The sequence below is a fragment of the Arachis stenosperma genome, chromosome 7 (assembly GCF_014773155.1).
Source record: "Arachis stenosperma cultivar V10309 chromosome 7, arast.V10309.gnm1.PFL2, whole genome shotgun sequence".
In the NCBI taxonomy this organism is placed as follows: Eukaryota; Viridiplantae; Streptophyta; class Magnoliopsida; order Fabales; family Fabaceae; genus Arachis; species Arachis stenosperma.
The window spans coordinates 5843983-5869862 of NC_080383.1; the positions used below are offsets into that span (position 1 = coordinate 5843983).

Here is a 25880-nt window from a genome sequence, read left to right on the forward strand (position 1 = left end):
CTCTCCTTATAAAGCCCTCTGATTGCAATCTTTATTCCGGCCTGATTCTGTACCAACCTTCCATTAATTAGCAGGGAGTCGATTCTGTTATTTCTCCTTCTAGCCAATGCAAAGTTATGAAAGTACCTCGTGTTCTTGTCCATATCTTTAGCATATTGAGATCGAGACATCTATTTCCAAAGAATCCCTTTTCTGGTGTACCACTTCGCACAGCAAGTCACAAGAGCCTTCCGTCTAGCCTCCACCATCTTGTCATAATTACCAGTACTAACCATATCATCGACATTCTTAATCTCTTCCTCCAATTTCTTGATTCTGTTGTCCATGTCCCTAAAGTTGTCCTTATGCCATCTTCTCAGCGGTACAGACAAGGCCTTCAGCTTATTAGTGAACTGATCATCCCCCAAATTTCTCCACTCATCCTTCACCATCCTCAAAAACCCTCCATGAGTAAACCAAGAATCCAGGCTTCGAAAAGGTCTAAGGCCCATACTAACCCTTGTATCTTCTAAAATCAACGAACAATGATCTGATAGGCCTCTAGGTCCCCCTTTCATCCGAGTATCCGGAAACTCCTCTAGCCACTCTAAACTGACAAGGATTCTATCAATGCGGCTACAAGATTGACCTCGGAACCATGTGAACTTCCGATCTGATAGCGGTAAATCTACTAGCTGTAAGTCTTGCACCCAATCCTTAAAGTCCTCTGCAGAAGCTGGTAAACTAGTAGGGTCCTTCCTTTCCTCCAATCGTAATATCACATTAAAGTCACCCATTAAGCAAACCGGAACCTGACATAAGCCCACAATATAGCTTAACTCTTCCCACATCACCAGCTTCTCATTCTGCACATGGGCTCCATACACTAAGCAGAAAGCACAGTTAAAATTATTTTTTGTCAGCAAACCTTCAACGCAAAGCCAACCGTCCCCCTTATAACAATTCGAACGTTTAAACAACAAATCATCCCACATTAATAATAAACCTCTGGAGGCACCCACAGATTCTAGATAATCCCAGCCCACGTGCACAACCCCACAATCGTACTACATCAAACTTAGTCACAACCTCTCGCTTCGTTTCAATAAGTCCTAACATATTTAACCTATACTTTTTCTTCAACTCTTTCACCATACTCATCTTCCCAGTCTCTCCTAATCATTTTAATAAAGTTTTACACACCTTGTTATGTTTCTTGGGTCTGCTCCTACTGGCTTTCTCCTTCTTTTTCGCCATTCTTCTTTTAGCCACAATAACTTCATTTTGACTTTACAAAATGGCCATAATGTCTGCATCTTCATCATACAAAACCGCAGCAGACTCCTTTGCCAACTGTCATATTTTTTTATTTCCATTTAACTGCTCTTCTCTCGTTATCCTCCGATCATGACCTCGATTTAAAACCTCTGTTTTAGTTTCTGAACTAGCATATTCGACAACTTGTTGTGTAGGATTTTCATATGCCACAACTTCGTCTACCCCTCTTACCCCTAGCACATTGATCTCCTTTTCATGGCCTTGCATTTGTTGGACCTCTTGTGTAGCCATAATCCCTGCATTCCCACTCTGTCTCTCCAGTTCTTGTGCACCGTCAGCCTCCGCCACCACTGCCTGCCTAGGAAGGCTCTCTGCGTCACACTCCTCTCGAGGTTGGCCTGTGTTCGGTGCTCCCACAGCTGCACGATCTGCCACGCCTCTCCACCGAACTTGGGAGCGCGCATCATAATCCCTAGGCACAACTTCCATCTGTTCGCGCACATTTGCACCTGGGAGTGTGTGGCTTGATCTGCCCAGCCCTTCACTGATCCAGCATGGACTTACCTATTTTGACATGGCCCCGTCAGAAGGATCCTGACCCGGCATGGTATCCCTAGCGCGTTCAACGAGTTTCTGCTTCCCATCCACTGGCCCGTCTCCTCTCATCAACCCCTCAAGTTCCCAATCTGTCTTAGGCCTATCAACTTCTTGGCCCAAAGTGGGCATAACCTTATAGCAAAGTTTGGGTCCCCCACAATCTTCTTGACCCAAAGTGAAATTAGCCATATGGCACTGTTTGTCTCCCTCTCCAATGCTCAAACCGTGGCCCATATATTTCCGAACTTGTGAATTTTTCTCCAAAAGGTTGGGCCCACCTTCCTTCTTCAAAAGATCTTCAATAATTGTTCATTTTTATTCAAACTCTCCACCCTCATCAAATCCCCCACAATCAACTCCCCCATTAACTCCTTTTATTTGACCGAGGAAACTTTCCGTTGGACATGATACGGCATTAAATTATTTTGATTGCACTCATTCAAAAACAAATTTTGTATTACCATTCTACCCTTGTCATCAACACTGTCTTTTGCCCACGGTGTGACTAGCTCGGCCGCCGGATCCCAAGACGCCGCATTCAACACAATTCCACCGGCAACTGAACTAGAGCTTTCACACGCTGACCTATCACGTATACCTTCCAACAAACATTCCTCTCTATATACTTCACGTCCCACCTCTTTTACAAAAACATCAAAGCCACTAGTGCCTACTATGATATGAACCCATTCATGAATAACGTCAAAAACACATGTATCAATTAACACTCGGCCAGCACTGAACGATAAGACGGACTTTGTCACTTCATCACACTTGACTACTTTTCCTTATAGACCGCATATCATGTTGAACGTCTCCCCTGACCACACATGTAAAGGAACTCCATAGCATTCTAATCATACTCTTCTAGTCTCACTACATTCGGATTTCTCCCATCTCCATACATTATGAAAGAATTTTAAGAGACTATTCATTCTGAAAGTAAATATTTCCTCCGCATTCTTCATAGTATCAAAAACTAATAGAGATTTGTACGCTCCGAACTCTCTGACTTCAACAATTTGAGGAAAATTTTTACTAATCACTCTCTGTAACGATTTGAAATCAATAGTCGATGTCGTACCACCTACTAAACTTCTCAAAAGCCAATCAAAATTCCCTTTGGCTACTGGCACTTCGACATTCTTTGTCCAACCATTCCCATCGGGTCTTTGACAGATGTATCCTTTTTTGTTACACCCCCTCTTGCTGGATCTCTGCCTTGTCGATGTTGTCCGTTCTCCACGTCAGTCTTTACCAAGTCTCCCTTACACATCTCTGCATCCCTCCCCTGCCTAACTCTTCTATACTTGGCCTCACCTACAGAGATTCTCTTCCCCCTTAAGATCATATGATGCATTTCTGTTATAGCTTTTATCACCCCTCTTTTTGTCGTATATCGTACAAACGCAAACAGGTGAGCCTTTTTATTTTTCAGCTTCCGGGCTAGATAGATATCATTGATTCGTCCCGTCCAATGGAATAAATGAAATAATTCCTTCTTCAAAATATCTTCTGGCAAATTATTGATAAAAACAGAGAAAGACTTGTATTCCAATCGATGATACTCTTTTCAATTCCAAATCTTAGGACCCTACTCAGTCTCTCTCTCTCTCTCTCATCTTATTATAAACAAAGAATCTACTGTGATGCGAAGGAATAACAATGACATTTTCTACAAGATTCGTGAGATGTTGTAGTAAAACTAATTGTCCACGTTCATTTGATTCAAAGAACAGTGAATTTAACCAGTAATCTTTTAGCAAAGACAACAGCTAAACATAATCAGTCTTATATTGAATTTCTTTTTTTATATTGTTGTTGAAGAGATTATTAAGAAAGAGATATCCTCTCTAACTTAGGTGATTTCTGTGTTTTCTCTTTAGTTATAAAATTTTTTTTTATTTTTGACCAACAGTTAGCGAATAATGTTTAAAAGTACAAATTAAAAGTATATTATTAGGTTACAAAACTAAAGAAATTAGATTAATAACTAAAAATATTGACAAAAAATAGCAACTTTTATTAGTAGGTTTTATTTTCTTTACACTATAGTACTTTAGTTAGCATGTTTTAAGGTCATAAAGAAACTCAAATATAAAAAATTTCGTTGTGCATGCAATAATGCAAATCAGCAAGTAAATGTCACCCTACTCTCAATTATAACTTCCATCATTCAATAAGTAATTTTTAATTTTTTATACATTCTATTGATGATATATTACACCCATTTAGAGTATTTCAGAGCATAGCTACATTTATTCCACACATATATTAGTGAAAATTAAATACATAGCTAGATAAGTGCTCTAGACACTGAAGCAGCATTATCATTTTCATTATCATCATCAGTAATAAGCTTGAACTCTTGCAGCTCCTTGAAGTTCAACCATGGCTTCACCAACACTTTGGCTTCATAAACTTGTTTCTTCTCATCACCATCTTTTGCCACCATAGTTATTTCATATATGCTTCCAGCAACTACTTGCTCCTTTGCACTTATCACCCTCACAAGCTCCAAGCTTGAATTCTGCAGCATAAATTAGAAATTATAAACATATTATTCAAATACAAAAATATTAATCACTTATATTTTCTCAATTCATTTGAACTAAAAATAATACTTCAAATCATACAAGTATTAATTCTTAAATAAGAATCTCCCTTATTATTACACATAGAAAATAACCCAATTTTGAATAATAACCCCACTAACATACTAACATAAAGCACAAGACTTTAATTAAGTGACAAAAATAATCCAAATTAAAATGAATTATATATGTTATCTAAAAAAAAAAATTAGAAATATAGAAGTAGAAGACGAAGAAGAAGAAGAACCGATTTTTTATTATGTTCTTGAAGAGCAAAGCGAGCAAGGTTCTGGATCTCAATGCTGTTCTGGCTTCCTTCAACCACACGATTGCCACCTAGTGTAGCCATTTTCTCTTATCTCTGATTTCTTTTCTTTTTTCTTCACCCTTTATAATTTGTTAGTTGTTACATGAATTGTAATCTTGGTTTGTTAAATACCTATGTCCCTTTCGAGTGGTTAATAATGGCACCCTCCAAGCATATCTAAATACTAATATCTAAATCTCATGTTATTATCCGCACGTGTTTTTATTGGTGCATAGTCTTACAATGATTTGATAGAAAGGATTAATACTTGTAATTTACAATTCCATTCATAAAAGTAGTTGAAGTTAAGAGTTAACGATAATTAGAAAATCTCACGTTCATGCTTAGGTAACACCAAATTTGTCCCACATCAGGTAATAAAAAAGTTTTATAAATATTTTTAATGTCTAAGAGAGTTAGTTAACTCCGCCGAGTTGAGTAACGCCAACTTGTGACTCAAGTGAGGGCACCAAGGTGATGGAACATGGTTTAGGCTACGCTTGGTGGGATTAGAAGCTTGCACCATGCTGGCTTGCCCGCTCCAAGTTGAGAGTTGGGCCATGGCTCCTGAGCGAAGGCTCGAGTGTCCTGGCTCGTAGGCTAGAGGGCACCGCGTCAGGCTGGTTTAACAGAGCAGCGAATACCTCTGGTTCCCAACAGTGGAGGGATCACAAGCTGCTGCACCACTAATCCAAAATGCTGGGTGTGCCTAGCCATTGAACCATCAACTTTTGTTTTATTCAATTTTTTGTTATACACTGCAATCACACATTACTATATAATTTACACATACTATTCTATATCAATACTGTTACTTGTATTTTTTGTTTAATCGAGCTTTGTGATTTGTTGATTACTTTATCAGCATTTACAAATGCAATTAATCCTAGGAAATAGCGCCATCACAAAATAATCATCCAACAAAGTGAATTATCTAAATATCTAATAATCCTTCCAACAGCTCTATTGCCATACTTTTAAAGCATGGCGAAAAGCTGAAAAACGTGGTGATAGTTTTTTGCCATGTTTTTTGAACTACTACCACGCTTTTGAAAGGGCCACGTCTGCCAGTCTAGCGGTTACTCTATTGCTACGCTTTTTACAATTGGCCACACTTAAAAGAGTGGCTGTATGTGAGAGATATGGCCACATTTTTGAAGCGTGGCAATAGAAAGATATATGGCCACACTTTTAAAGTGTGGCAATAACCAGAGATACGACCACACTTTAAAAGCGTAGCAATAATCATGTAAAATTAAAAAAAGATTTTTTTTTCTGATTTTTACCATCCTCGTTGCAAAATATAAATTTTCAGTCCTTTTTTTATTACCAAACCTATAAATATAATATGCAATTTTTATTACAAGACAAATCAAACAATAATTAGTGACATATAATTTTTGTTATAATTGTTTTATACATTAAAAAACTAATACTCAAATACAAAATAAATCTCGAATTTAAATTCCAAAACTAAAAACTGAAGAAAAATACAGAAACAATACAACTCAAATCCTTTGCTGTTCCTCCTTCCTCTAGCTCTCTTAAACTTCCTTCCCTTAGATCATACATAATTGTTTCCGGAACATTTGTGAACTTTTTACCTGCAAAAGATGGCAAAAACAGATACAAAATTGATAAATTATTTTGAAGCTTCACTTTCCATTCTAGGCAACACTAGCTTTATTTTCTTTTAGCCTATTACTCAAAGTCGCAAACCAAAACATGTGTTATCTTGTAAAAAAAAACTTTAAAAGAAGATTAAAGAATAAAAGAAAAGGAAACAAGCATTATTACCAGAAGTCCTCCTCCAACAAGGAAAGCCAATCTGATTTCCTTTGATTGAAAAACATGCCAGAATTTGACATTATTCCTTTTCTGGCGGTCTTGCTCCGATTGAGCGGTGAGGAAATCAACTTCATCCTCTAAGCGAGCAAGATCATATATAGATCTTAGAAAGCACATCAACTGCTTCATTTTCCTATTCTGTACATGAAAGCAAAATCTAAAGATGCTTTCCTAAACAAGTAGCTTTCGAAAGTAGCATTTTTGACACAACTCTCAAAGCAATTGTGTACCTTTATAAATAGCCATCTTGGGGATTCGGGAAGAAAGAGCATGCAAACAAACTGAACAACTGTTGGCACACCTGATACTCCGAACATCCATCGCCATGTTCCTGGAACCTGATCAATGAAGAATGTGAATTAATAGCCAAAAGTAAACATAGCATTTGTAAAATAGCATCACTGATTGGTTCTCATTGATTAAAAGATAACGGCAAAATCACACTAATTACATGTTAGACTTTACACTGATGATCAGCAAGTTAGTTAAATAACTAACTAACAGCTCAGCTGCCAGCTGTCTAACTGAACTGAATAACTAATTAACAAACTTCCTAATTTGGCATTTGAATTGCATTTACATTTCATTTGGAATCAGGTAAGTAAATTATGATACCTCTGTAAAAGCAAGGTTGACAAGGGAGAAAAGAAACTGTCCAGCAGTGATCATAAGCACATTTGTGCTTACCAAAGATCCTCTTATTTCAGATGGCGATGCTTCTGCAATGTAGACAGGAGCAGTGACAGAAGCAACACCAACACCCAAGCCAACAAAAATTACAATTTATAAAATCGAAAAACAGACAAAGACTCAAATTTGAGTTACTATATGGCAATACCAATAAGTTCAGCATAAACATCAAATAGTGGCAAAGGCAGATACACAATTTTACCATCAAGTGCTATATAGATTCCATATAAATTCCATCCCTATTCGCAGGTAGTGCAAATCACCTAAACCTATCTGTGAGGTACCCCGCTCTTATAATATTTAAAATTCCACGTGCAAAATTGAATTTCAAAATTCATAAAAATATGAACACTATCCAAACATAAAAATAAAAATATTTGACCAGATGGCTTAAAAATTATCAAATGAAAATTATTACTTAATCAACTATCTTGATACATAAAATCAAGTTGACAAGTGAATCAAGCAAGAATCAGTGAGCCAATATAATATATATGTCTGTGTTAACATTTCAATAAGAGCTCAGTGTAAGTCACAACTTCAGCAAAAACTGAACAAGGTGGTTAAAATCACAAATTTCACTACTTCTTTTAGCCTATCACTCAAAGTCTCAAACTAACACGTGTTATCTTGTAAAACAACTTTAAAAGAAGATTAAAGAATAAAAGAAAAGGAAACAAGCAAAACCATATTAAATGTCTTCAGTACTTGACGAAAGTTTTAATTTTACGTCAAATATTTTTAAAGAATTTCAATTTATCTCTCTTCTAAAATTATAAACTCGAAAAACAAATAAAGAATCAAATTTAAGTTACTATATGGCAATAATAATAAGTTCAGCATAAACATCAAATAGTGGAAAAGGCAGAAACACAATTTTAGCATTAAGTGCATATAACTAATAAATAATTTCTTCTAAAATCAAGCTTAACCAATAGATGAACAAAATGCAACAAGCAAGCAAGCATGATAAGTAATACTCACATCACCAGGTGCAGCTGATAATAGCGCTAAGAGAGTCACTGCAGCAGCTTGATAATCAGTTAATACCTTGTGTGCTGACTCATCGAGCTTATCCTGAAAAGTTTTAAAGCCTGAAAAGATAAATCTCCGAGGACTTCTGAAATATGTTAATGTAAAATATTAGTTGATTGCATGAAATACAGTCCTGTCAGTGTGATGTTAATTCCTGATATTCAATAACAAAAGTTAATGGCAGGCCAACTCTGACAAATATTTTCCCCTGATTGGAAATTTGTTTGTCAGGACTTAAATTAGTACGATGAGATTTGAATACTGTTTAACTGGAAGGTTTCCAAGTCGTTATCTATATCTCGGTCTAATTTGAAACTATGAATATGAGAACTATTCTAAGTGAAGCTAACCAGATAAAGGAATTAGAAGGAGATGCTCACTTTACATTATTATTTATTGTTGTTGTGGGAGAAAACAAAAGATCCCGACCTGCCGGATTCCATTGTTATTGCGCCATCAGGTGATCTTGGGAGAAGAGTAAAACTTGGGGTCCCTCAGAAACCTTGAAATCATCTCTGCCTTCTCAGCAGAAAGGTCTGTGTTCTCCAGAATTTGGTCTTTTGATGCCTTGGGAATTGCTTGGACAGAACCAATAGCTTGACTAAGCTGAATTGAGCGACCAGAATGAGAATAACTCAAGCGATGCCTATATGCATATGCTTATCATGGTTTCATTTCACATTTAAGTCAAATATTAGGTGATATAGCTATTGTTAGAGAAAGAAGATACTCCAGAGTTTATACATCTATATAATCAAGAATCCTGAGCTTTAGCACTGTTAGGTTTAGGCATGAAAAATCACGAAAACTAAAATGAGAAGATGCTTCATAATAAAATGATTTACCGCATTTGCATCGTGATTGTCAATGCCTGGAATGGAAGTAACCACTTTAAGGTAAAAGTTCATTCCTTGCACCGATTGCTGCTTCTTTATAACCATAATAAAAGTTCATGCATTAAATCAATATTTAAGTTTAATTCTTAAGTCCAGAAAGCTAATTATTGTATGCACTTCGCACAACTGACCTCAGCTTTCAGTTTCTCTCCAATTTTCTGCTGCTTGTATACTGTAATTATTTTTAATATAAGAAATGTCAATTGGAACAACACATCAAAGTTGGTAATAAGTTTCAGTTTTCACCTCCAAATGAATTATACATGGCAAATGATGAATCAGAACAAAATAAAAGCAACGTATTTAACTCACTTGAAGTATGACTGAATAGAGCGTGATGATAACATAAAAACGTGCAAATTGTGTTCTCAATTTCTGAACTCTGTATGAGAAGAATTGAATCTCGAAAATCTCTTTATGAAATAGATAAAAAAGTCCCAACTAAAGACTTGAAAACCAACAGCTCAGTTACCTGCTGAAGATCAGAGACACGTTGTTGCAATCCCAGTTAGTCACAAAAACAAATGCTACAGACAAACCTCCACAATTGAAAATGAAGTCCTGCAAATAAGCTTCTCAAAATTAGTGGAGAGTCAGTATTTGAAATAAACGTTACTGGAGCAATAGGGACAAAATTAAGGCGAAAAGAATTTGCAGAGAGGAAAGTCGAGATGAAGTTGATAACAGAGAGGAAAATATAGAATCAAGTTAATTATTGACTTTTTTTTCCTTTTCAATTACCAGGTCAGGGGTTTGCAGCGACGGAGGGAGAATCCACGGAGGACTTGCGAGGGAAGTCAGAGTCACCGCCGAGAAGAGGGTTAGGGGTTTATGGTGGGAGTAAAGTCACACATCGGATCTATCTTAGAAAAAAGTCTCACACCGGGCATGTTTATTAGAGGAGACTAATTTATATACATATGGTGGGAGTAAAGTCGCACATCGGGTAAGTATTATTCTGAACACAAGTTTATATATTTAGTGTGAAAAGTGGTAATTGCTGAGCTTGGTAACGCGAGCTTGTGACCTAAGTAGGGGCATTATTGGTTGGATGTGGGCTTGAATGGATGGCAGTGTCGGACTTGTTTCTCTAAGTATAGAGTTGGGCCTCGTTGCTGGGGCGATGGCCCACGTGGCAACGCACGAGACTGTACTCATACAGCAGCGAGCATGCTCGATTCATGACAATAGAGGGGATAATAAGATACTGCGTCCTCAGCCCACGAGGTCATGTGGGCCTTTCTAACCATCGTTGTTTTTAAAAAAAAATCCTCACCGTTCATACTTTGCACAACTTTTTAACAACAATTAAAAAAATTTTTCTCCTTCATATATCTTTCTTTGCACAACTATTACATAATCTTTTCTATTCATAATTTTTCTTTAATTCTCCGTTCATATATTGTTTTTTTACAACTATTACATAAATTTTTTTATTCATAGTTTTTTTGAAAAAAAAATTTACCATCAAATAACTAAATTTCACACTAAATTTATAGCTGATCAATTTAATCCTTATAATCTTTAATATTATAATCAAATTTCTTTAACAATTAAAAAAAATATGCGTTCATATTTTTTTTTTGTACATACTTTGCACAATTTTTTTAACAATTAAAAAAAAATTTCTTTTCATATATTTTTTTTTTACACAACTATTACATAATCTTTTCTATTCATAATTTTTTTAATTCCCCATTCATATTTTTTTTGCACAACTATTACATAATTTTTTTGGAAAAAAAATTTAGCATTAAATAAAAAATAAATTTCACATTAAAAAGTTATAGCTGATCAATTTAATCCTTGTAACTTTTAATATTATAATCGAATTTTTTAACAATTAAAAAAAATTATCCGTTCATATATTTTTTTTGTACAACTATTACATAATCAATTTCTATTACAAGTTGAGAGTTGGGTCTTGGAACTTGATTCTATTTTTAAAAAATATTATGTATTAAATAATTAAATTTGTTAATATTTATTGATTAATTACAATAAAATTTGTCAATAATTATAATATTCTATATCATATCCTTTTAATAATTATCTTATTTTTTTTATATCTCTATAAATATTATATATTTTTTAAATAATTTTTAATTTTTTCTTTACAATGTTTTGAATATATAGTATATTTTTTATATCTGTCTATTAAATTTATCTAAATATTTAGAGAACTAATTGTTAATATTTTTTAATAATATATTATTATTTTCTACTACTTAAATTAATATATTCTACTACCTAAGTTATTATCATTATTATTATTATTATTATTATTATTATTATTATTATTATTATTATTATTATTAATTTGATAACGTTTAATAAATACATATAAATCTGCTTTAAAATATTTTAGTTCATTTTTTTTTATAAACATTGAGTTATTTGTTTATTGCATGCTTACACCTTTTCTTTATTAAATATAAATACTTTGTGAAATTTTTTATTTTATAGATTGTTTGGTATTAGTATAAATAACAAAAAATATATGAAGTTATTTAATATAAAGTAAACATATTATGAATAACTTATTTTAAAAACATATTTGCTTTAAAAAATGAGGCGGCGCCAGTTAGGCGCGCTTCATGATTTTTTAAGAATAACTCGTTGTTGCGCTCAACAACAAGAATGCAAGAAATTAGTTCAAAATATTTTTAAATCTTTTTTTCGATACTGCTGCTATAGGAACACATTCGAAACATGGAAGGTCGAGAAAGTTTTCTCTAACATATCAGACTTGAGGAAGTATCACATGATTGTACATTTTTTCAAGGTCTTTCCACAGATCTGCAGATTCTTTTAATGTGAGATATTCATTTTTCAATCTTACATCAAGATGACGACGAAGAAAAATCATGACTTTGGCTTTATCCTTCTTGGATGTATTATTTTCAGCCTTAATGGTATCTCCAAGATCCATTGAATTAAGATGGATTTTAGCATCTAGTATCCATGATAAATAATTATTCCCTGATATATCAAGAGCATTAAATTCAAGATGAGAGAATTTCGACATAATGAAAATTTGTCACCTGAGTCTTCCTAAAATTTGATCAGAGTCTCGTACTGATAATATGTTGTGAAATAAATAAATAAAGAAGATAAAATAAAGAAGTGTAAATAGAAGATTCTAGTATTAGTATTTACTAATATAATTATCTCACTATAATAATAGAAGTAACTTATCTATTCACTAGTATTATATATTTGCAACTTAAGAACTTAAAAGAGAGAAATAGAGAATTGTATATGAAAAGAGGAAGAGTATTTTATTGTTGCTGTGTGTAATCAAGGGAGGCTTAACCTCCGATTTATACATGTACAAGAGTCCTCTTTTTTCTCTTTCATTAGATGTAATTTTCTTGATAATATGGCACTTCACTATTGAAAAGTTAAGTCAACCAAATAATACATGGTCAATGGTCATCCATATTGTAACATTCTAAAGTTTTTATTTAAAAAAATTTAGTTAAAAAAAGTGATGGTTTACGAACAAGACATACCAACCCATGTGGGCCGAGGGTGCATTAACCCTTTGCCCTCTAGCCTACGCCGAAGTCTCGAGGCCCAACTCTCAACTTGGAGAGGACAGGACAGCATATTGCAAATCCATTTAGCCCAACTAAGAATATCCAAGTCCATGTTCCATTACAATAATGCCCCCACTCAAGTCACAAGCTCGCTTTATCAAATTCGAAAAATGTTACACCTTCTCATAAGTTTTATAAACCCGTGTGCCCTAATATATATGACCGAGGTGAGATTTGTCAAGCGAAGAACTTAGAACAATTTTATAAATATTTGAATAAAAAATTTGATCTCTAAAATATACTTTTTAAAATATATATATCTAATTCTTTTCGTCTCATTTTTAAATTTTTTAGAGGCTTATTTGTTGTTAATATTTTTTATAATTTTTTTCAACAATAATATAAATTTTCGAGTACCATTTTAGTAGTTTATTTTAGATAATTATAAAACTCGACCTAATTATTGAAATTAAAAGTTATAAGGAGGTTTATTTGTTGTTAACATTTTTTGTGAATTTTTTTTTGTCAATGATATAAATTTTGGGGTACCATTTTACTACTTTATTCTAGATAGTTATAAATTTTGACTTAATTAATAAATTTTAAAAGTTATAAGGATTAAATTGATTAGCTATAAATTTTATTAGTGTAGAATTTAATTTTTATTTGATTTTAATATTTTGTTTTCTAAAAAAATATGAATAGAAAAGATTATTTAATGGTTGTGCAAAAGAAAATATATGAACGGATGAGTTTTTTTTAATTATTATTAAAAAAATTCAATTGTGAAAAAAAATATAAAAGATCCACTAGGCCGTGCGGGCTAGTGGGACTTGTGATGACAATAAAGAGGGATAATAGGTCACTGCACCAGCCCACACGACTTAGTGGGACTTTCATATATTTTTTTTATAATTGAATTTTTTTTAATAACAATTAAAAAATCTTCCGTTCATATATTTTCTTTTGTACAACCATTAAATAATCTTTTCTATTCATATTTTTTTGGAAAACAATATTTAAAGTCAAATAAAAATTAAATTCTACACTAATAAAATTTATAGCTAATAAATTTAATCCTTATAACTTTTAAAATTCATTAATTAAGTCAAATTTTATAATTATCTAGAATAAATTAGTAAAATGGTACCCTAAAATTTATATCGTTGACAAAAAAATCCATAAAAAATGTTAACAACAAATAAGCCTCCTTATAACTTTTAAATTTCATTAATTAGGTCGAGTTTTATAATTATCTAAAATAAACTACTAAAATGGTACTCGAAAATTTATATTGTTGACAAAAAAATTCACAAAAAATATTAACAACAAATAAGCCTCTAAAAAATTTAAAAATGAGACGAAAAGAATTAGATATATATTTTTTAAAAATAAATTTTAGAGATTAATTTTTTTATTCAAATATTTATAACATTGTTCTAAGTTCTTCACTTGACAAGTTTCAGCTGGGTCATATATATTAGAGCACACAGGTTTATAAAACTTATGAGAAGGTGTAATATTTTCCAAACTTGATAACGGGAGCTTATGACCTGCGTTGGGCATTATTGTGATAGAACATGGGCTTGGACATTCTTGATGGGTTAAATGGTTTTGTAACATGTTGTTCTGTCATCTTCAAGTTAAGAGTTGGGCATCGTACTTGAGCGTAGGCTAAAGGACAAAGGGTTAATAGGTTGCTGCACTTTCGGCCCACATGGCCTGGTATGTTTTGCTCATAAACCATCATTTTTTCTTTTTTAATTATTTTTTTTAAAAAAAAACTTTAGATGTATATTATAATTGAATTTTTTTTGACAATTAAACAATCTTTTTCGTTTATATATTCTCTTTTGCACAACTATTAAACGATGGAATACTTTTTTTTAACAACTGTTCAATAATTTTTTTCATCTGTAATTTTTTTTTTTAAAAAATATTTAAGAATCAAACAAATTAAATTAAATTTAATCAATCTAATCCTTAAAATTTTTAAAATTGATTAATTAGGTCGAGTTTTATAATTATCTACTTTGACATTGTTAATAAAATGACAATAACAACGTCGTGCCAATATGGTCCAATAGCTTATGAATTTTCTTCACCAACATATATCGATAATCTTTATTTTAATTGTTACTCAATAATTAATTTAGTCATGAGTTTGATAATATGGTAAATTAACTTAGTCTCTTATGTAGATTATCTCTTTGACGAAATTAGTAAAATCCTAAAATACTAAATGGCCTGAAGTGTCACATACCGTAAAATGGAACTGAATTAATTAGCAAATAAAAATTTGAGAACCAAATTGATTTGATCTCAAATCATACATTTACTTTTATCTTATTAATGATATGGAAAACAATTTTTGGATTAAAACATGTGTTTACATGTTTATAAACCCTTTAAATATGTTTATGAAACTCCATTTTGTAGTTTACACTATATCTAAAACCAAGCATACATCCATTTTGCATCTCTAATCTGTGTGTGAATTGGGATCAAATTTTGTGGTTTGATGTAGATAGAGATTATTCAATTGTTTCTTTTTCAAGAAGAAAAATCATGAGATAACATTCAAATAGATAAAATTGCTTTATCTATTATACTCTAGCTAGAGTATCACGTATATTACTTATTTTATACCTTATCTTTATTTTATGAGGATCTGCCAACTTTTTCTAGGATGATGATTATGTCTAAATCTGCACAATGACGGGTCTCACTTGCCTTTCACCGTTTATGTTTATCCATGAATCATTCCAAAGAGAATATGCCAAACTATATTGGATTTCCATTGTGAAATCTTCATAGCAAGATAAAATTCTATTAACAGACAATCACATGTAAATTTTTATTTTATAATATACTATTATTATCAAACAGTTATTTTATGGTTCATAGTCCTAAAACCAAGTGAGAATAAGTAGTTTAACTATCTTGCAAGAGCTTGGAGAATTAAATGGACAATCATAAAAGAAATCACTCATCTTTTTTAATACATAGCTAGTGAATATTATAAAGAAAGTTGAATAATGTTGAGTCCTATGTTTCAGAAGAAACTTGTAGAGTTTGAAAAAGGATTTTGATTGATCAAAAAGAAGAATCCACTTTAACTGATATATTCTTAGGCACCATCATACATAACATAAAAATCATACTCGGAAACGGAGGACGATTAGCTAGGGCGTCAGGTGCTATAACGAAAGTGATTGCAAAGAAGGGAAATCGGCCACATTAAAATTACGTTCTGGGGAGGAGTTTGAAATCCAAAAACTGCTCAGCAACAATCAAACAAGTAGGGAATGTTGGGGTCGCACACATACAAATATAGTGAATTGGAAAGGGATTGCTTAAGGGAGGCACCTTCATTAGATTTTGAACCATAAAATCTAATACAATGCCTACCATAAGCAATCCCTCCATCAGATGATAAACTAATAACTTATCAAATTACATTAAGGTGAAACATTTCTAAGAAGAAACCATCTCTACATTTTTTTTTAACTCTAAACTAAGGTAGTAAGGAGGGTAATCATCAAATGCAATCTCCATCCTAACCTTCCTAAACACTAAGGATCTGTCATAACTCTCTAGTCCTAAAAGATCTAACTCTAGTTCTCCAATCAGAACTTACAAATCACACTATTTCATAGTTAAACTAATGCTGAGTGACTCACCTATGTTTCTTCATCATAATCTTCGTCGTCTTCATCTATCCTTCCGTTTATGTTCGCCAACTGAATGGTGTCGATGCTCATTTTTTCCATGTCCGAGAAGGACCATCCAGGGTATTCCTCGTGCTTCTCTTCTACTGTTTGTTTTGCAGAAGAAGTAACCGGAACAGGAGTTGGTGCGTCTGATGAATCTATTACTGGGACTGGAGCTTGTGTGTCCGATGAATCCATTACTGGGACTGGAGCTTGTGTGTCGAACGAATCCATATCCTCATCAACTGGAGCCATATTTAAGTCGATATTCCTTACACACGCTTCGGCTGGCCTGCTAACCGACAAACTCGGCTTAACTTCTTCATGTTCCAACACATTTTCCGGGCTTTCACTGCTATGTGTGTGCTTGCCATTTTGCTTCAATACATCAGATTCATCTTCAAACTTGACAGGTGAAATCATTTCATGATCATGATCTGCTGTTCTATGTCCTCGGCCACGACCTCTACCTCTCCCCCTACCCCTTCCTCTGCCACTAGTATTTCTGGCCTCTAGCTGCGCAAATTATAAGATAACATAAAAAAAACTGATATATTACTGCGGATTCATACAAGAAAAAGGAGAAGTCATATAACTTCTAATTTGAAGTAACTTAAAACATTTGATACATTACCATCTTATTTCTCTTTTGCTCCTCATCGCTGTCATTATCATCACCTTCCGCAACTTTCCTGATGTAAGATACAAGATAAACAAAATTCAGCGAGAATAGAACATTTTCAAAATAACAAACAACAGAATCAAGCAAAGCACAAACCTCCTCTTAGGGATAGAACGATCATCACCCGTCGCACCAGAACCACCTAAATCAGGAACCTTGTTGAGAATATCTTTCAGAAAATCAAACACATTAAATGTCTGGACACAATGCTTTCTGCAAAGGCAAGGATTCAAGTAATTGAAGCTATTAGATACTAGAAAGAGGAGCATAACACTTGAGCAAAACATTCAGAAAGCAACGCCATCCCAAAATTTTATATGCCTTCGACCTTTTCCATTGGTCTAATTATATGTATGTACTCGATAAATGGAAGATTATAAAGGGGAATTTAATCTTAAACATCTTTGGATATCAACCCAAAAGAAGAACATGAAAGGATAATGTGACTAAGCAAACTATCAATAGAATTAGGCCTCGTTCGGTAACTATCTCAGGACAAAAATACAAAAACATGTTTTGAAGACAGATGCATACATACACAAGGAAAATTTGCCGAAATTTCTGTCCACAAAGAAAAAGCTACGAACGATGGGGACAGAGACAAAGACACAACTTTTCTGTCTTATCAGTATTTTTGTCCTGAGACACTTACCAAAACAACCTCGAAGATCTCCTATTCTTATGAACATCATTGCTATCACCAACCAAACAAAAAAGGAACCTACATGTCAATATATCCTTAACACAAAATCAAAAATTGAAGCCAAAAGAATATCACTTACAAATGCAAAGCAGTCATGGTCTTTGCCCCTCTCCTAAGAGTTATATCATATGTCCTATTACACAAATCTTGCAGGAATAGCTCTAATGCTTTAGCTGCCATTATACACAAACAAGAGATAAATTGATACAAATTCCTCAAAACATATAACAAGAAAAAATAAATACACTAATAATAGACTACTTACAAACTAGAAGAGGCACAGCCATAGCAATCTTCCCTACATCCTCATCGGCTTGCATGATTTTCTTAATCCTAGCCTGTCAATAATCAACAAAATAGCACAACCACCAATTCATCAACAAAGGTCAACAATTCCCACACATAATTTATACCCATTTGAGAATATATCATAATATATAACAATAACAATAAATAGAAAACAAGTTTACACATTAAAACATGAATAAAGGAAATTCCAAAACCAAACATGAACCAATACAATGGAAACAAAACCCCCATAAAAGAATCACAATGATTACAAATGCAAAAGATTAAGTTACAAACTTTCAGCAAAAGGGTATAAGAAAACGAGGAAAAGGCCAGAACTTACAGCAGGGAAACGTGTATCCAGTTTCTTCCTCATGTTTCTCTTTTGCAGTTTTTCTTGTGAAGAAAAGAAAAACCCTTCTCGAGTGGTTTATATGAAGAAGAAGGAAGAGATAAGAGTATCAAACGAAGAAGAAGAAGAAGAAGAAGTGAAAAGGGGAAAAGTTTTGTTTGTTATGGATTTTGAGAATGGAGGTTCCACAAAGCGGTATTCTAGGAGACTCCTACGGTGTAAACCTTTTTTGTCTTTTGATTTTTGAAACTTATCACGTTGACCACTCCTTTCTTTTCAGTTTTCAAGCTCCTAACTAATTAAGATAAAATAAAAAGAAAATAAAGGTCAATATATATAAGGGCGAAAAAAGATATTCGGAAGATAAATAAAAAATTGGTAAAATAAATATTTTTAAAATTTATATATAATGTTTGAGATTTGTTAGGATTTTTTGTTAAATAAATAAAAAAATTATTTATAAAAATATATAATTTATAACATTTTTATCGATTTGCACTCTATCTTATCTTGTTTACAATGTAAATAAAATATATATAATGTTATGATAAAAATAAAATATTTTTTTATTTATTTTTAAAAAATCTTATTTGTTATGATATTGTTATTTCTGTATTTTTAAAATATTTATTGTTGGATCGATAAAGTTTAAAATTTAAAATTTGAAGTGATTAATTTATTGACTAACAAGTAACAATAAATTAGTTTATGGCCTATTAAATAAAAGATATTAGAAAAAATTAAAAAATCAAAATTTATATATTAAATTTAAATTTAGACAAATTGAACAAGAATAATAAAATTAAAAATTAAAATTTATATATTCAATTCAAATTTAGACAAATTGAACTAGATATAATAAAATAATTTATTTACATATAAAATATATTTTTAAAAATAATTTTTTTGAACTAACTTTTTACTAAAAAATCTCTATTAATTTACTGGATTTTGACTAATTTGTTGGCAAATGGTTTTCAGTTAATTCAGTTAAATCATTCGGAAAATCATTTATATCTCATATAATCAATGGTTAAGATCTTATGATAAGCTTTTTAAAAAAAAAAACATGATCAATGAGATAAGTATCAAATTTGAAATATAGTCTTAGTAAAATATTACCAAAAATCATGTAACAAATTTGACACTGAATCTTAATCGAGATAAGTATCCAACCTATTCTTTTGGTGCCCTTCTATTTGATCTATGTTTAGTATTTTATCGGTTAGTGTGCAATTATGTCTTGAATATGTAATATATTGCCTGCCATAGAAATAATAATAATAATGAATATCTTGACATCATTGTGGATATACTTTGGATAAAATATACTTTATACTTTATACATGCCAAAAATAAGTTATCTTATATTATATATTATTTGTATATTTATAGTTATTTTATTAATACAATTTCCCCTATTAAAGTATAGGAAAGTTTTCACATGTACCACAGTACTTTTTTGGTACATTGATATTTCAATCTTTTTTAGCATTAAAATATATAATAAAATAATTAGAAGGCTAAGATTGAATAGATATATATTGAGTAGTTTTGTTTTTTTAAAGAGCACCATACAACAAAGACAAGTTGTTCCCTTAGCCCACAGAAAAGAATGAAGAAATTACTATCTTGTACTTGTGTTGTGTTGTTTCCTTTTGATACACTTTTTACTTTTCTTTTCTTTTTCCTAACCAATTTTCATTGATCATTTTATCTCTCTGTTAGTTTTTTTTCCTTCTGTTCATTCCTTTAAAACAAATGACTTCCTTTGGCACGGTATACTTTATTTTATTTATCTATTTATTTTACAAGGATATTATTATTATTATATGAGATAATACTATTTTGTAATTTAGTTTGTTTCTCTTCTACATATATAGTACTTACTTAATTCAAATTTCTCTATTATATTAAATACATATTATTTTATTAAATGCATATTATTTTTCAAAATTTTAAATATGAATTGTTTTAAATATTAATCTATTTTTATTAAGTTATTTAAAAAAGAGAAAAAATAAAAAAAGGGTAAAATGACCATTTTAATATTAGTATAAGTTAAATTTAATTGCTCAAGTAAGTATTATTATAATAATATTAGTAAAAATTTGTGCAAGAATAATATTACTTATATTTTAATTTTATCAACTAAACTCATTTTAAAGTATAAGTATTAAATTTATTGTGCTAAATTTTTAAGGATAATATAGAATTTCACAATAAATTAATTTTATCTGATATTCGTTAATTAAAGAAATAAATTTATTAAAATATTTTTAATTAATTAATTAATTATAAGCCTTAGAAAAAAAACTAATCTCATCATTCTTGTTAATTAAATTATGATATAAGATAGTGGTATGGATAGTTTTATGGGTAAGACTTGGCAAAAAATAACTTAAAAATTAACAATAAAAAAGTAATAAGGGATTGATAGAAAAAATAAATAATAAATTTTGTGCATCATTAATATTATTGGTGAAAAATATTTATTAAAAAATTAAAATATTAAGTCATTAATGAACATCTTTAAGTGAAAGACATCTATAGTCAAATTAAAAAAAAAAGCTAGAATTATAGACTCGTGAATTTTGTCAAGCTATAATGAATTAATTTTTTTTGTATATAAGAAACTATTTAATAAAAAAAAATTTAAAATTAATATTGTTACGTGGATAATCTGAAATAGGTGGATTGGGCTTGAAAGATTAGCCCAAACGTCAATGGAAGGTGGTCTCCAACTTGGTTCACGTCTGAGAGCCGCCGTCTGAGTTGTATGTGTGAAAGAATGGGGGGTGGTACCTGCAAAGACACTCCGATGCTTAAGTTAGCAAGGGGGTAAGCAGGTTTAGAGAGTATTGGAACTTAGAGATACCTGAGGGGTGTCAGTGTATTTATAATGGTGATCCAATAACCACCGTTGGAGTAGTTCCACTTTTGAAGGTGGATAACCGTCCCTTTATCTTAGGGTAGTTGGGATATGGCTCTTGGAAGTAGATTGAGAGATTTCAGAGACAGTTACTTATTTGAATAAGTGTTATCTGACAGATATCCATCGAGCCCGACTTCTTTGGGAGGTCGGTGGGTGGCGAAGGTCATTCTTTGGAATGGGCCTTTTAGCATGTGTTTGGACCTAGGTCATAGTGTTGGGTCAGGATATGAAAAAATATTAAATCTATTTTTGTTAAATTATATTAACTAATTGCTTACACTTATAAGTTAAAAGTTAAAGATATCTACTTATACTATTTATAATTGATTAAATAAAAAATTTTAGAATCATAATTGTGCTAAATTAATATTATTTTGTTTAAGTCTTTTCTCCTATTTGTTTTATGATAAAATTTAGTTTAACATTTTAAAAAATAATGATAATTTTTATCAAAGAAATAAATGAGAATATATGAACTTTTTTGTTGTGATTTTTTAGAATCTATTTAGAATAATCATCTTTTAATTTAGATTTTAATAAATATTATTATTAATATTTTTTTCATACCGTATGATGATTAAGAAAAGTAAACGAAACAAAAAAGATTTTAATATTAGTAGGATGAAGAAAATATTGAATAGAAAAAATATGTCAACTTCACTATTAAGATGCATGTGCAATATTTTTTACTTATATTATGTGTTAATTTTTTAAGATAATAATATTTAGTTTTATTTTTAATATAGAATAGATAATATTTAGTTTCACCTTTAATATATTATAAATAAGTAGATAAACAAATGCAAAGAAACAGAAAATTTAAAAAGAATAAAAAAAATAAAAAGAAAAAAATATTTTTAATTATAGAGATATATTTAATATTTATCACCAATTTTTTTTCTTTTATTTTTCTTTGTTTTTTTAAATAAAATAATATAGTAAAAGACAAATTTCAATCATATATTATAAAAATATTTTTAAAACGAAATATTCATGTTGTATTTAAATACTATTATATAAGAAAAAACTAAAAAAATTATTATATGTAAGGCAAGTAAGATTGTTTTTTTAGTTTATCTATACTTATTAAAGAGAAATAATATTAACATTAAATACATTGAATAACCTAAAGAAAAAAATAAAATAATACTATACATCCAAATATTTTTATTAATCAAGTATAACCAAGTTAGTTTAACGTAACAAAAATCAGTTCTAGCTAATATATTCCAATTCTTATAATTTAATTTGGTTAGAGTTGGTTCATAAAAAGATTTAGATGTGTAGTATTACTCAAAAAAGTATTTATTTGGATTAATTTTTTTTTTTGGTGAAAAACACTTTTTAAAATAATAAAGTATTTTTATTAAATTTTAAACATATTTAGATGTATTTAAAACAAAAATTTTTACTAAAAAATTAAATTATTTGATTTTTTAAAAAATCAATAATACTCTAATTTTAAAAAAGTAGAAGTAAAATAAGTTTTAATTATTTTTTTTACTAGACATATCATTTATCATAATTAATAATTACCATTTATACCTTTAAAAATAAAAATAAATTACTCAAATTGAATAATTTTATTTGAGCAATGAAAAAATAAATTGTAACAACATAATATTATCATATTTGCAAATATTAAATTTAATAATTTGTCATGTATCATGTACAAAATAAGATTAAAGTTTATGATTTTAATTTTTTTTTTCAATTAAAATCAATATGCCAATTTTATAAATCATAACTTCTTAAATTAAGAAAAAATATATAAAATAGATACATAATTATTTAATCAATATAAAATAACATGATATATATAATTTTTGAAATATAAAAAAGTGTTATTTCTTTTAATAAATTTGTTATATTTATAAGTTTATCTCACATTATTGGAAATAATTTTATTTTTAAGTATTTTCTAAACAAAATTTTCTTTTTTTTATGAGACTTCATAAATAATATAATTTATAATAAATAAAAAAATAAAATTTTTATACATTATTTTACTGTGCAGCGTTTTTTCAAGTCACATATGTTATCTTTTGTTTTTTTTTTATAATTGAAGGGCTATTTTTGTCTTTTTATGAATAGCTACAAGACAAAATTAACTTGCAACTTAATCTTACATGGAACATTAAAATTCCAATAAAGTAAATGGAACACTTGAAAATTTTCCTAAAGTATAAGTGTGTTTGATATAAACAATCTATCTAAATCATTAGTAATATTGAATTTCCGTTAAAAAAAATTAATAATATTGAATTAAAGTATTTGGATTGCTGTCATGTGTGTTTTTTTTTTTTTTTATTTGGTTGCATCCCATTGTTGACAATTAGGGGTGGAAATAGGTCAGGCGGCCTGTCAGGGGTCTGCAGCCTGACCTGTGTTTGGCCTGACCTGGCCTGGCTTGTTAGGAAATAGGCCCAGGCTCACACTATTAAAAAAGCCTATATTCTTTAAAAGGCAAGGCTTAGGTTTTGAAATAGTCTGTTGAGCCTGTCAGGCCGGTCTGAAGCTGTAAATATATATATATATATATATAGAGTTTTATTATACTAATAAAAATGCTATTGGAAGAATTTGAACTTGGATCTTTTATCTTATGAAAATACCTTTATCCACTCAACCATTTATCTATTTGATTATATATGTGCATTTTTATTTTCTTAATATCTTTAATCTTTGATATTGGAATATCAAAAGTCAATCAAATAAAATATTTCTAAAAACTTTCCCTCCACACTAATAAAGAAATACACATATACACGGTCTTTTTCTTTTCTCTTCTCCACTTTACACGCTCCTACCACTACTAGCTACCAATCTACCATCCTCTTCATCTTCTCTTCCTTTGACTATAAGTACTTCTTCTTCTTTCTCATGTCATTATTTTTTATTTTGTTATTTTTTATATTTGTTGTTATAATATTAAATATTTTTCATCAATTAGGATTTTATTCTGTCAAAGATCTTCTTTTAAGTTTGATTTTTTGTTTGTGTTGTGATATTATTTCTATTTTTTTGAACATAAAATTTTATCAATTTTTTTCTTTATTAAAAGGTTCTTACTTTATGCCATTGATATGATGAAAGCAAAAAAAATCATGAGATAATGTTGTCTATTAATTTTTGTTTAGGCATTATAATAAGCTTTAGAAATGGCTGAATCTGTCCAAGTAATCTATTGGCCAATTCTATTTCTTTAAATGGAGAAGAAATTAATCAGTCAGTACCAACAATACCAACAACCGACACTGGCATTGTACCAACACACAACAACTATTACAAATCAACCAATCATAGATAAAAATGGTAGTAGTGAAACTGTTGTTACAAAAAAAAGGAAGAAGACTTCACCAATTTGGGATGATTTTGATCAAGTTAAAAGTTCTGAAGGTACAAAAGCTATTTGCAAGTATTGCAAATCAATATTTTCTTATGCTGGAAAAAGAGCTAGTACTTCACATTTATGGAGGCATTCTAGTAGTTGCTTATAAAGGAGATTACATGTTGCTGCACAAAAGAAGCAACCATTGATTCCATTTCAACCTTTCAATTCAAGTGTTAATTCCTTTGTGACATCAAGTGCAAGATATTCTCAAGAGAAGATGAGACAAATAATTGCTACAGCAATTATGGTTCATGAGCATCCTTTCAGCATTGTTGAGGATGAAGTTTGGATGTGGGGCTTCCAATATGCCAATTCTGAATTTCATAAAATTTTTTGTAAAACTGCGCGAAGTGATTGCTTGGCAATATATGAGGCTGAAAAGAAATAATTGAAGGCTTTGTTACAAGGTGTTAGGAAGATAAGTTTGACAACTGACATGTGGAGATCAAGCCATCAAATTTTTGAATATATGGTTATCACATGTCACTTTATTGATGCAGGATGGAATCTTCAAAAAAGGGTTTTGAGTTTTGTTCAGGTACCTGCTACTAGACGTGGCATTGATGTTGCGGATGCTATTTTCAAGTGTTTAAAGACTTGGGAAATTGAAAATAAAGTCTTCTCAGTATCTGTTGACAATGCTTCCTATAATGATTCATGTCTAATGGCTCTTAAGGATACTATTTCAGATAACAACTCATTACCTGTTGGTAGTAGTTTGTTTCATGTTAGGTGCTGTGCACACATTCTGAATTTGTTGGTACAAGATGGGCTAGGTAAAATTAAAGGTATTATTCATAAAGTTCGTGAGAGTGTCAAGTATGTCAATTTTAATGATTCAAGATTTAAAACATTTGTTGAGATTGCTGAAAACAAGCGTTTGAAGGAGAAAAAACTCATCATTGATTGTCACACAAGATGAAATTCTACTTACAACATGTTATATGTGGCTTTGAAGTTTAAATCTGTGTTTCCTGTGTATAAGGAAAGAGAACCTCACTACAATTACGAACCATCATCAGAGGATTGGAGAAAAGTTGAGAAGAT

General features: G+C 30.7%; 3 protein-coding genes across 13 annotated transcripts; all 3 read right to left on the bottom strand.

The window, feature by feature from the left end:
- Positions 1-4029: 4029 nt before the first annotated feature.
- LOC130940840 (cysteine proteinase inhibitor-like) lies at positions 4030-4879 on the bottom strand. Its single transcript, XM_057869103.1, has 2 exons — positions 4696-4879; positions 4030-4384 (listed from the first exon to the last, which is right to left on the bottom strand). The coding sequence occupies exons 1-2, from the start codon at positions 4795-4797 to the stop codon at positions 4151-4153; spliced, it is 336 nt and encodes a 111-aa protein (XP_057725086.1). The 5' UTR covers positions 4798-4879; the 3' UTR covers positions 4030-4150.
- Positions 4880-6147: 1268 nt separating this feature from the next.
- On the bottom strand, positions 6148-10192 carry LOC130940743 (inositol transporter 1-like). Of its 11 annotated transcripts, XR_009070388.1 has the most exons (10): positions 9966-10192; positions 9697-9785; positions 9537-9606; positions 9356-9396; positions 9174-9257; positions 8709-8934; positions 8278-8370; positions 7219-7322; positions 6834-6941; positions 6552-6741 (listed from the first exon to the last, which is right to left on the bottom strand). XR_009070388.1 is itself a non-coding variant. In XM_057868976.1 (7 exons), the coding sequence occupies exons 4-7, from the start codon at positions 7270-7272 to the stop codon at positions 6229-6231; spliced, it is 483 nt and encodes a 160-aa protein (XP_057724959.1). In that variant the 5' UTR covers positions 7273-7322; positions 8278-8370; positions 8709-8934; positions 9174-9353; the 3' UTR covers positions 6148-6228. The 11 variants fall into 11 exon arrangements, 2 of the variants coding, with proteins under 2 accessions (XP_057724959.1, XP_057724960.1); XR_009070385.1 differs by lacking the exon at positions 9537-9606; XR_009070389.1 differs by lacking the exon at positions 9537-9606 and having other exon boundaries at positions 8709-8974.
- Positions 10193-15990: 5798 nt separating this feature from the next.
- LOC130940650 (uncharacterized) lies at positions 15991-18763 on the bottom strand. Its single transcript, XM_057868854.1, has 6 exons — positions 18496-18763; positions 18130-18202; positions 17944-18037; positions 17258-17374; positions 17114-17171; positions 15991-16995 (listed from the first exon to the last, which is right to left on the bottom strand). Exons 1-6 carry the CDS (start codon positions 18526-18528, stop codon positions 16450-16452), a joined length of 921 nt encoding a protein of 306 aa, XP_057724837.1. The 5' UTR covers positions 18529-18763; the 3' UTR covers positions 15991-16449.
- Positions 18764-25880: the final 7117 nt, after the last annotated feature.

Coding starts and splice junctions, on each gene's coding strand:
- LOC130940840 (XM_057869103.1), bottom strand. CDS start 4,797: ATGGCTACACTAGGTGGCAATCGTGTGGTTGAAGGAAGCCAGAACAGC. Junction 4,385..4,695: donor AAGAACATAATAAAAAATCG/GTTCTTCTTCTT, acceptor TTTATGCTGCAG/AATTCAAGCTTGGAGCTTGT.
- LOC130940743 (XM_057868976.1), bottom strand. CDS start 7,272: ATGATCACTGCTGGACAGTTTCTTTTCTCCCTTGTCAACCTTGCTTTT. Junction 6,942..7,218: donor TCAACCTTGCTTTTACAGAG/GTATCATAATTT, acceptor TTCATTGATCAG/GTTCCAGGAACATGGCGATG. Junction 6,357..6,548: donor TGGAGGAGGACTTCTGGTAA/TAATGCTTGTTT, acceptor CTTTTGCAGGTA/AAAAGTTCACAAATGTTCCG.
- LOC130940650 (XM_057868854.1), bottom strand. CDS start 18,528: ATGAGGAAGAAACTGGATACACGTTTCCCTGCT. Junction 18,038..18,129: donor GGCTGTGCCTCTTCTAGTTT/GTAAGTAGTCTA, acceptor GTATAATGGCAG/CTAAAGCATTAGAGCTATTC. Junction 17,375..17,943: donor ACCATGACTGCTTTGCATTT/GTAAGTGATATT, acceptor TTGCCTTTGCAG/AAAGCATTGTGTCCAGACAT.